Source organism: Phaethon aethereus (assembly GCF_964289735.1).
Source record: "Phaethon aethereus genome assembly, chromosome: 9".
In the NCBI taxonomy this organism is placed as follows: Eukaryota; Metazoa; Chordata; class Aves; order Phaethontiformes; family Phaethontidae; genus Phaethon; species Phaethon aethereus.
In genome coordinates, this window is record NC_138585.1 from 25,199,636 (window position 1) to 25,212,141 (window position 12,506).

Genomic DNA, 12,506 nt, shown 5'->3' on the forward strand with positions numbered 1-12,506 from the left:
TTCCTCACTCCAAAAGCTGGGAGACAATCTGTCATTTCAGCTTTTGTTCAACATGACATGAAAAAAAATGTAATAGGTTAAGAATTGTGGATAATGAAGTTAGGACTTAATAAAGTGTGTTTTGAGTGTTATTTACTAACTGGAGTTTTTTATTGCCTTTAGGTTATTGTCAGTATTGCAGGTCCATAATTTCCCGTTAAAATACTTGGTATCTTTTTTTAAAAAAAATTGCATTTTTTTATTAAAAAATGCGTGTATGTAACTTCACAAGCCAAGACAGTTAGAAAAAGCCCCCAGTTTGGTTTGTTTGTTGTTTTTTTTGTTTGGGTGGTTTTTTTGTTTTTTTAAATAGCATTAGAAAATATATCAAAAGCTATTTTGGATCTGCGTGATGTATGACTCAAGTATCTTTGGAGTTGGCAGACTCTTGGGCTTCCTAGTGGTCTGTGCATATGTGTCTTCAAACTGTCACAAATAGGTTGTCGCACAAGTATCTATTTTATGCTAGTGTGCATTTTGACAATCTAAATACAGACTGGGGTGATTTGGGCTCTTAAATCCGAGACTCTCTTTTGTCTGCGGTTGAATTATTTAACTGTACATGCTTTAGTAAAGCAAATACATATGTGAATTTATCAATTTCTAGAAGGCAAAAAATTAATAACAGGCTTTGGAAGGTTTAAAAGACAATTTTCCCTCTTTTGTAAGGAATCAAAGGATGGGGAGGATGCTTTTTTTGAAGAAGTTTAATACCTGATATACAAATTTTTGTTTCCTGAAACCAGTTCTTCATTTTTCCACCAATTATGTTTCATATGAAGCAATACAATTTTTTTATTCAAAGCAATTAACTGTAACTTGAATGTTAACCTTGACGTGTCCATGTCTGATGTCTCTAGATCTAGTAGCAGAAGTGAAGATTCCTTTCTGCTGATACATTTCAGATAAGAAGGAACATTAAAAAAAAATAAAGCTGAGGAACGTGAGAGAACAAAGACACGAGAGTAAAACCTAGGAGTCATTCCCAGCAATAACACTCCAGAATAAACACCCATAGTGGGCTTGGTCTGTCAGTTTATGACATGCCTTGTGAACAATTCAGATTTAACCCACTGCCAAGTCAATAATGCCTTCATTTTCTGAAGTTTCTTGAAAAAACATCTGCGTTCTGTTAAAGTAATTTTGTTAGCTGACTCAAACTGTGAATTCAGATATTTGAGGAGGAACAAGTACTAATGAATTAAACTTCTCTCTGTTTGGGGTTTTTTTCAGCTTTGCTCTGACGGGTGTTTCATCAAACTGCAAATCAAGAATGCATTTCTGTGCTCTTCACGTTGCCTGAAGCGGAGCAGGAAGGTCAGGGTCGCTGCTAAAGAGACTGTCTGACTCTTAAGAAGGTCAAAGTGAAGGAGGGGAGACACAAAGAAGTTTAAGGGGGGTGGCACAGAGGCAGCTGTTGGACCTTATAGGACTGCAGGCGCCCTCAGTGGGCTTCAATATGAATGTGCTGCAGCAGCCCAAAGTTTCCTTAAGGGCATGGACCATACTATCCTCTTTGGAGCATCCTTGGAATGGCAGAGCAGAGCTATGAGGGTGTAGCTGAGAGTTTACTGGTTGTATACTTTGTGAACTTTATGAACTACCAGGAGCTAGCAATTAGCTGGAAGCAAATATTAATTCTCCTTTTCCCCCTTCGTTGTTAGGGAGTGAAGTTTATCCTAAAGTTAACATTGTCAGCTACATGTTACAGGTTCAAATCACTTGCTTGTAGGACACTTTACATTTTTTAATATCCCTAATGCTATCTCATTACAGCTTAAAAAATAAAAAAGCAGACAATAGATTTTCCTCAAGTAATGGCGTGAAACACATTTTGCTATTTCCACATCTTGATGCGTGAATGGCCAAAGAAAAATTTCTTTTTTTCAGGCAATTATGTAATTCCTTTCTCAGCTGAAAAGGTAGATAATAAATATAGGCAATACATAATATTTGGCTTTACTAAGACCTACTATTTGCTATCTTGAAGAACAGCAGTTTTTAATTTACAGACATAATCAAGTGATTTATATTCATGATTATGGTTCAAAACATCATGACACTTGTTCCTTCTACTTCACATGCCTTCTCAGTTTCTGCTTTTTATGTTTACTAGCTATAAAAAAGAATGAGAGGGTTTGTGTTTTTTTTAGAAGCTTTGTTATAACATTTTTCTCTGATTTCAGATCTTAATAACTGAATCATCACAAACACCTGAGAAATGTGTACTGCACTGACTACAGTAAGCCTTTCATCAATGACTGTTATATTTTAGAGATTCACAACAAGCAATTTCCTCATTTACACTAAGAGCTGCAAAATTTCTTTCTCTTTCTATACAGTGTATGTTCAGTTGGAATTCTTATCTTTGCAATCACTGTCATGGCTTGTACCAGTCTCTAACTTGATCTAATAAAAATTCATAAATAACACTGAGATTCAATTTTAGGCTATGTTCATTACATCTGCCTTACTTTGTTGGCTTGAAAGTGTTATTTGAAGAATGTGGATAAAGCCCTATGATTTAGACATGCAGAAAGCTCTTTATCCACAAAAAAGTAGTGTTTATACAATGCCTAGTTGCATTTCTTTTAGAAGAACTACACATACTTTGAAAATGAACTTCAAACATCTACTTTTCTATGACAATGAAATTTTTCAATTGACGTTATTTCTGTATCTGGTTGGTAAACAAAATCAAAATCCTTTGGCTGTCAATTGCTATAAAATGAAAACTACTTTTGTCTGAGACTGAGCTCACAGTAACTATCTTGAATTGTGAGGTGCTTTGGGAAAAAGAGACAGCTTTGAATGAATTAAAATTCACGCTCTCCAGAGTCTCTTTGGAGGAAAAAATGTTTGCAATGCATTTGTGAGGCTTCCCAGTTCTTTTTCTTGCTTGTCCAGTTTTGCAGTTGTCTCAGTTTGGTGTCTGAAGGAGACTCCAGGGCAGGTACATATTTTTTTATTCTTATTTTTTCATGAGGAGTTTTCTTGTTCAATTTCTCCTTAAAATTGTTTCACGGTTGAGTTTTTTCCCTAAACATAGGTATCTTCTGTGTCCTTTTCAGCAGCTTATAACATGTTGCAAAGCTGAACAGCAATGTGCCTTCACACTCAGATTTGGAGCTGCGATAAAAATTTCCCAGGGAGCTCTGGTAAGGTTTCTGTCTAGAAATTTTAATAAAAAAAGCTGCCTCACACTGGTTTTCAAAGCTCTATTCTGAACACTGGTTACTGAAACTTAAAAGAGGAAAAAGATGCTCATGGTCATGGTGTGGCAAGCATTTACTTTGTTATAGCTATTAATGAATTTTCTGAAGGTGTTTTCTTTGCAGTCCATCTCCTTACCAAGCTCAGGTAGCTGGTAGAGCCCTGGAGGGTGGTGGTGCAGCAGATCACATTGCTCATTCCAGATGTTCACTGCAGTCTTGGAGAGTGCTAAAGAACTGCTTAAGGTGTGTGTACTGAAGCTTCTTCACATCGAATTCCATGAAACTCATCACACCTTATGTTGCTTGGAGGTGTTCTGCAAAGGTCTGAGGACTTTATCCAGGTTTTTATTAGCTCATGTGATAAAGAAAATAAGGTACAATCTATACAAAATAAAGGGGAAGAGTTTTCAACCTAAATTTTCCTTTGCTCTTGTTTAGCAGTGCCAGGGTGGTTTAATAATTCAGTGCTGATCAAGCCAGAGAGAACATGCAATGACTTCAGCTGAAATACTCTTTTCAAATCAAGGAGTCCTAGTCTCCAATCTCTGTTTCAGCACTGTGTATTTTATTCACTGTTTATGTAAAATAGAAGAATAATCCTGAAAACATCCATCCTTCTCTCCAGGTGAATATAAAAATGGGAAAAGTGTAGTTCCAGTTTCTCTTAGCTCTCTCTATGGGCTGGATTGTTCTAATGAAGTTTCTAAAACATGATCTTTTTCAGTATGACGAGGAATTGTACTTCTATTTTTGAAAGTGTTGTTTGATTTTTTTTTTTTTTTTAGTTGAATACTGGAAAAAAATCCTGTGATTTAGGTGTCAAAGAGGAAGATTTTGGGGGTAGGAGTAACATCCATATGATCTGCTTATTATTTGATGGTGGGATTTTATCAAGCTGTTCCCAGGAGCCCTCTCAGAGCTGTGCTGAATTTGGACCAGCTTTCTGCTTGCGTGCATCTGCCTCATTAGTTTGCCAACACATCCTGAAATTCTTGGGAGCAAATTCATCACCAGTATAAAGCGACTTACAGCAGCAGAGTTACAGCAGAAATGGATTGGGTGTCCCGCCAACAACCTGTTCAATCCTATCACATAGAATCTGAGACTCGCACCAAAATGTTGATTTGACCCAGTTATTTAACATTTTCTCAACTAGGATATTTGTTTTGTCTCAGGAAAAGTAAGTTATTACTCAATGTATGCAGGATCTGTAATGTTCAGAAAGATGCAGATATACTTAGATATAAATATATGGCCCATACTGCCAGGGAGGAACTGGTGCATGGTCCTCACGTCCCCATACCTGGGAGAGGAGCCTGAGTGTGGGGGAGCCATGGCGTGCTCCCACCAGAGCAGGTGACTGGGGACCAGCACCTCAGGTCACAGACCACAGAGCATTTGTTCAGCAGGGCATAGCAGCCAGAAACTTCAAGGGTGTAAGGCTCCCTGGGATAACAATCCAGTGACTCCTTGGAGAGGCTGGACTCTCTTCTGTTCTTTAGGTAAAAAGCTCTACATTTTACTAATCAAACCATACTTCACTTAATGGGACCTCACAGTGACATATATGTTTCGTTGAGGCCCTGCAATATTCTGTTCACAGCAGAGTAATGCAAATCTGTTCAGATCTAATCTACATAAGTCATTAAACCAGAATCTTCTTGCAGCTCTCACTGAAGCTTTCCCATCGTTGCCTGTTTTTGTCTCATGAAGCAAGCGGATGATGAGTGCATGATGATTGGCAGCTGACAGTCAGATAATGAGTAGCTGACCTGGGAGTGGAGCGCAGACCTATGGCTCACAACGCTGAACAGTCACTTGCGTTTCTGTACACAGAAAGGTGATAAGGGCTGATATCTCCTTCCTCTTCTGAAGGAACTTGTTCTGGGCTGCATCTAGTATTTCAGAGAAGGAGGAGACCTCAGCTGGCAGCTGCCTTGTCATGTGCAGAAGGTAAATCAATCTTTTTCCCAGGCTTGAGAGATGTGTCTTTGAGCACAGGTTTCCCCATTGCTGTCTCTAAAAACTGCTCAGCCTTCTTCCTTCCTTGAATATGACCAGAGCTGCACTGAAGAGCTCCCAATTTGCTGAGCTGTGATTGCACATCGGTTTCAGCCATGCAAACATGACATGTGGGGAGTAGAGGAGTGTGATCCCGTTGGATCTGAGATCTGTGATCTCCTTCCATGACGGTTAATGATTATGTTCCTGACTGAACTGGTAATCTGCAAGCAGCTTCTTGCATGTATTGAGGGCTCCAAGCTGTAACTTAAAGTAAATGTTTGGTACTGAAAGAGTGAAAAAACAAATCTCATGAAACCATAGAAAAAGTGTAAGCTATTTCTTTTTCCTAACATGATGCCTTAGCTGAAAATTCAATTATTAGCACAACTGTCTGAATGAACACAACCAGGGAGCTAACTATGACCAGCTAACAAGTTTCTCAAGTTGTATGTGATTTAATTATATGAGGACCTGTTAAAAACTAAGAGATATATGTCTCTCTTAAAATTACTACATTTTTAACAGTACCTAATTTCCCAGCTTGTCTTCCTACACTATTGTCTAAGGTCTAGCCTATACTCCTGGGCTTCTAATAATTCTGCTTACTAGCTCTCAGAAATGAATCTGCTCTTAATTCCTGGAAGCCCAAACAGGACACAGCAGAGACCATGCTGTTCCAGCTCTTGATTTAATAGAGTTCTTGGTTGCCTTTATGGTCTTTCAGTGTCCCCAGCTGAAGAGCTTTCCCCATTCCTCCTTCTTGGAGTTCAATATCACATCTTGACCTGAAAGCCCTCATGTTGATATCCTTTGTAGACTAATGAAAATATACTCATCTAGGAAACCTGCTGGTTAACCCTCTTGTGAGACCTTTTTGTTCAGTGCTTTTACGCTCTGAAATTGCATAGAAAATGTTCACTAGGTGATTGATAATATAAGTTTGTAGCACCATGAGTTCAGCAAAGCACTTAAGCAAATGGTTATATTGATGGCAGGGTGATGGCAGACCTGCTTAAATGAAACACATGGCCACATGATTTGCCAGACTGAGTACTTTCCTGGAACAGTTAAGTGAAAATACAAACCTTGGAAAACTGATATACATCAAACAAAACCCCCAGGCCTCCCAAACCATTGATATCTTCATAATCCATGCAAAAGCATTATTTCTCAATATGCACTCAAAAAGCAGCATGTTGAGCAATATTGAAAGGGACGTTAGAATTACATTTCCAGAGCTCACTTGCACACAAGTGGACACGCATGGTGTTACAATGAAATGGAGAGGGTGAGGTAGCTAAATAACAGTCTGCATTTCAAAAATGGAGTCACTGGGAGTAGTGGCATTGATTTGTGTAAAGATGGATGGTTATAGGAGAACGCCAGTGCTTTATATGTAAAATTGATTTTCTTTCTTTTAAGCACTAAGGAAAAGAGGACTGTTTCCTCTGTGCTCAGAGAGGACACATGTCATTCCTGTGCTTCACAGCTGGAAGTGAGATATTGAGGAAATTCAATAAATTTGTGAAGAGTTCAAAAAACACTGGTGGCATTTTTCAACCATTTCTACATTACTGAAAAATAACTTGTAAATACTTTAACAGTATGAATTGAAAGTTTTCCTTTGGAAAATAAAGATTTTATGTTAAGATTCTATCTTTGTCTTTTCTGTGAGAAAAGACAAAACTAGTTATGTATGAAGGTTTCATATTAAGACTATGATTGAAGCCTCTTCCCTGTTCTATGGTTTCCATGTCAATCTTTCATCTTTTTCTTCTGCTTTTGATGTTTATTGTTAGTATCCCATGAAATCTGTTTATATGAGTATTAAAATTAATACTTTAGAATTAATGCCTAAAAAAGTTTTAACGGTCATAAATCCAATTGTCTCCTGCAACTATTTTAATAACTCTTCTCCTCATTTGGGAATATTTAATGACTTCTTGTGGTGCTTAAAGCAGAAATGATAGACAAAGAATGCAAAAGTTCCATGAAGGTTCTACTCACAAAGATATGGAAAAAGAAGAAAAGAAAAACTGTTAAGTCGTGCAACATGGATAAGCTTATTGGCATATTATGGCTGGTTTTCTCTCATTTGCAGAATGAGATCTGTCATATTGAACCAAAATATTATTAATTAACTAGTCATTCCTTGGCTGCAATAATCACAGTAACTATGTTTATTTCAAAGAGTTTCTGCAATCTGCCTGTAATCATGTATGTGCCTGCCATTGGTAGATTGGTTAGCAAACAGTGCAATGAACTGATAACAGCAAAGGATAAAGCATTCATTTTGATGTTGAGCTTTACAATCAAGAGCAGGAGATGAAGAAATCAGAGGTACTTTAAGGTATGTCATTCATTTTATTGTATCCAAGTTTCTGGAGACCTTTATACTACTGCTGAGTACAGATCACAGAACAGAACGTAAATTTATAAATTATAGAGATTTATTTCTAAAGTCTTAGGTCTTGGGGGGGACCATGACAAGGAAAGAACTGAAATGTGGTGCTATAGTTGGAGGGCGGCAGGGATGGGGGAATGGAGGAGAGAAGAGCCTGATAACCTGATAACATACTTTAATTAAATTCTAGTTTTCAGAAAAATCATAGAATCATAGAATAGTTTGCATTGGAAGGCAACTTTAAAGGTCATCTAGTTCAACCTCCCTGCAATGAGCAGGGACATCTGCAACTAGACTAGGTTGCTCAGAGCACCGTCCAAGGTGACCCAGGATGTTTGCAGGGACGGGGCATTTACCACCTCTCTGGGCAACCTGGGCCATTGTCTCACCAACCTCATTGTGAAAAATTTCTTCTTTAGATCTAGCCTGAATCTGTCCTCTTTTAGTTTAAAACCATTATCCCTTGTCCTATTGCTACAGGCCCTGTTAAAAGGTTTGTCCCTATCTTTCTTCTAAGCCCCCTTTCAGTCCTGGCAGGTTGCAATAAGGTCTCGCTGGAGTCTTCTCTTCTCCAGGCTGAACAACCCCAACTCTACTTTTTGGGACTCCTAGTAGACATGTATTCAGGCAATGGTAAAGGGAACTCAGGAGAGGAACTGCTGGAGTATCATTTCCTCAACATAAAGAACAGGCCTTAAGATGTATGCTTTTCAATATACAGTGTAGTTGCAGACTTTAAATACAATATTCCCGGGGGGAGTAACAATAATCATAGTATTAAAAATAGCTATAAGTTTTTATATCAATGGAGAAAATATGAATAGCACTATGTTATCTACAAAAAGTCCTTCATTACTCACCATACTGGAGAGCACTTAGCTTTACTGTTCTGGGGACTGTTGATGGGCCAGTATTGTTTTTACTCTTCGTTCATCCCGGTGGCTGCGGGATTTCCATGAATAGGGGTTTCAGTGGGGTGATGGGTTATGCCTGGAATAAGTGGGCGGCAAGAATATACACTAGACTTAAACTGCTACTTCACACACACACACAAAACCCTTCTTCTAAAGTATTTTTGTTCCTTTGGGTCTTCACAAAAACATGTGCAATGTTTTGATATGCCAGTGCAACGCACATGTATTCCCACACTTTCTTGCTTTCACCAAAAAGAACCAATTTCTCTGTACATACAGGCTGTTTTCTAAGATTAAGTGTTCTTAACCAAATGTAAAATGCAGTAGCTGCTGCCAATGTATACTGATCTGGATGCTGGAGATTAGTGTTAACGCGTTTTATTGCTGGTGCGCAGTTCAGCGTTAACGGTTCGGTGTTTGCACGGGGCTGAGCAGCTGGCTCTGCAGCCAGCACAGCCCCCTTGGCGCAGCACGCCTTGCCCCACTGTGCCTCACAGAAAAGCAATAGCGGGGAAAAGACAACTTTTAGACAGCATTTTAAGGCACCGTCTCCATCAACATATGCTCCCTCACTTCAGTTGTGATTTCAAAAGCTACCAGTGTGCCATGGGCTGATACGCATGATATATTCTCCCTCTTTACAAATAAGTAATTTCCCTGTTACCTATCTCTTGTCTTTCCCACGTGTCGTGAGCATGCTGTCAGAGCTCATTAGAGGTTTTTGTCAAGTATGCTTTTAACAGTCAACCAACATTGTCCTGTATAAAACAGGTTACAGTTTGTGTTTGTTCTAAGGAAGGAAAGAAAACTTGCAGGAAAAAAAAAAGGAAAAAAAGTGAAAGAGGATTGTGTTTGTTTTCTGTTTCAGGAATTTCAGTAATGTGTAAGAAACTCCATAGTGAATCTTGGGAGAAAATTGTTCTTTGTGTGTGAAGTGGTTTGCAGGGCACAAAATACATTCCTCAGTGATTGCCCACTAGTGTAATAATGCCGTAATCTGAGCTGTGTGAATTATCCTGAGTAGGAGATTTATTGCACATAGTCCTTAAGGAGAGTTTTATGTAAACCTTGGGATTAGGGGACATGGTTTAAAACCTGAATCATTTACAAATTTTGCTAATTTATTAAATCATTTATTGAATTGTCTGGAGCACAAGTCTGATGAGGAGTGGCTGAGGGAACTGGGGGTGTTTAGTCTGGAGAAGAGGTTGAGAGGAGACCTCATCGCTCTCTACAACTACCTGAAAGGGGGTTGTGGCGAGGTGAGTATTGGTCTCTTCTCCCAACTAACTAGTGATAGGATGAGAGGAAATGGCCTCAAGTTGTGCCAGGGGAGGTTTAGATTGGATATTAGGAAAAAATTCTTCACCGAGAGGCTGGTCAAGTATTGCAACAGGCTGCCCAGGGAGGTGGTGGAGTCACCATCTCTGTAAGTGTTCAAAAAACGTGTAGATGTGACGCTTCAGGACATGGTTTAGGGGACATGGTGGCACTGGATTAATGGTTGGACTTGATGATCTTGAAGGTCCTTTCCAACCTTAGTGATTCTGTGATTCTGTAATGCAATTTAGAGTTTTCAAAGCTGTTACTTGTGTTTTCCTTTAACCAATGATGTTTCTCTGGGTCTAGATGGGCAAGAAGGAGTTCAGTGGGCTGGAAATCACCTTGATCGTCCTCTTCTGCCTGGTGGCGATCATAGCCTGTGTCCTCATTGGGCTTTTAGCATCAGGACAATCTGGAATCAAAACTACAAGTAAGTACTTTGTATTGCTGCTGTAGGAACCGAGCAAAAACCCTGAGTGGGAACTGCTCCTCTCTGCTTGCTGAGATTGTTGTAAATGCCCCAGAGCTTCAGGAACTAACAACTGGCATCCTTTCTGTCACTGTTTGATTCAGACTTTTCAAAAACATGGACGTTCAAATGAGAAAATAAAATCATTGTAAGTGCTGTTAAAATAAAATTAAAAAAAAAAAAAGACACTGTAAAGTACTGACTCCCAGTGTTATTGTTATGTTCTTATCATTACCCAAAGGTGAATCATGGTCAGTCCTTCCTACAGGTCATATGACTAAAGTTACTAGTTATGAACATAACAAATAGAGTGAGTCAAAATTTATTGTAATGAAAAAGCTTTTATCCCCTCCTCCCAAGACTGGACTTGTTCTTTAAACATAGAACTGGATTTCAAAAGTTTTTAATATAAAAAAGACAAACTTGAAAAAAAGAAAAGATCAGGGGGACACTGTGGGAACAGCCAGATTGTGCGGAACATACATTATAACCATAAAAACCTACAGTGTTTCCAGCTAATGTATTTTGTTACATTAGAAACCACTTGTCTTATGTGATGTGATATAGATCACCCTGCTTTGCAGACAATTCCATTTTGTGTGAGTAACCCCATTTACACACGGGGATTGAAGCAGAAAGCTTGGAGGTGAAAATGGCAGTAAAATAAAATAATTGCTAATACACAACAAACACTTTGGTGTTGTAGTAAAGCTGCCCATACAGATAAATATCTGCATATTTTCTGCCTGTTTCAGTCTCAAGATGAGAACGAGTCTGCCTGAGCAAAAAGTGCAAGGGTGAATACTGCAGATAATGCAAATAGGCGAGTCTGTGTGTTTGTGTGCATCTCAGCCTGAGACAAGATTTCTACACTTTGTAGTTCTCATTCCACATTTACACAGTGTTCCAAAATACATGTAAAGTGACTCTGAGTGTCGGGAGGAACCGAAAACAACCATCGGGCAGCCTTTTGTCAGATGAAGTTGCCAAGAGGTCACCTTAAGTTTGGTCCGACAAACCTGGAATCTAACGGAACGTCTTAATGGAGCTTTAAGGTGCTTTTTCCTGATGCTCTAATTCAGGTCCTGTGGAAGAACAGTACTTCAGGGGAAGGAGCATCCATGAGACCAGCAGCACAGTAGTACCATTTCAGAAAAGAAAAGTCCTTCCTATTTTCTATTTTAATTTGGCATGTATTTTCACAAGAAGCAATGCATGTTGAGCTACAGGACTTACTGAAAACGGGATTAATGTATGCCTTAAGAAATAAAATTATCAATGTCACCCATATGTTCAAAAACAAAGTGAAGTTGTCTTATCCTTATCTGAAATAGTTTTGTGCAATTTTTCAAAGGTAAAAATAAGTTACACTAGCAATAATTTACACTCATTTAAATCTGTATTAATAGTCAGAGTTTCAAGATGTTGAGAAACAGCAAGCAGAAGCAGTTAGTGAGTTAAGAGGTAATCTAGTTATTCCTACATTTTGGAAATCTTGTTAACAATCCATTAATTTATTTCCCTAACAGCATTTTCACCAGAATGTCCAAACATATTAATAGAAGAAAGAATTGACTGCATCCCGGATCAAATAGCAACAAAGGTCTGAAAACATTCTAGAAAAAATTAGAAAAGTAGGCTTTATATGCTTAATAACAAAAATTTTACTTGTCTCTAGTATATCAATTTTTTTCTTAACCATTTTTAGTTTGTGATTGCCTGAACACTTTGCAGGGAAGTGTAACTCCTGTATAACGCATTTCAGCCCATTGACAAAAGGTCTGATTTTTCTAGCCATTGTAGCAGTTTGCTGTCAAGGGTTGAAGCCCACTGCCAAAATACTCCTGAGCAGTTTGGTTTTGGAATAGGTGGAAACAAAATTCGTCAGATATCAAGCAGTTAAAAACCGCCATTCTTTACTTTTAACAACTTTGTCTGAACAGTTTCTCTTTGTTTGATGGTTAAGTACTAACATTTATAATAGTTCAGAAATAGCAGGCAAAGATGCATTTTACCCAGATGCGTAAGACTTTTAGAGAGACATAGTCACAGTTTCCTTTCAGAATGAATTTGAATCTCAGTCTCTTTCTTTGTTGTGGTGTCTCTTACCTGGCAAAGTGCAGAGTTTAAAAGTTACC

General features: G+C 38.4%; 1 protein-coding gene across 1 annotated transcript in view; it reads left to right on the forward strand.

Moving 5' to 3' along the window:
* Nucleotides 1–10,061: 10,061 nt before the first annotated feature.
* The window catches only part of SI (sucrase-isomaltase), a gene marked incomplete at its 3' end in the record, with an annotated part of 53,117 nt that continues 50,672 nt past the window's right edge, over nucleotides 10,062–12,506 (forward strand). Inside the window, exons 1-2 of the mRNA XM_082003742.1 lie at nucleotides 10,062–10,329; nucleotides 11,898–11,971. Coding sequence (XP_081859868.1) covers nucleotides 10,206–10,329; nucleotides 11,898–11,971 — 198 coding nt within the window. The 5' untranslated portion in view covers nucleotides 10,062–10,205. The remainder of the gene's footprint in view (nucleotides 10,330–11,897; nucleotides 11,972–12,506) is intronic.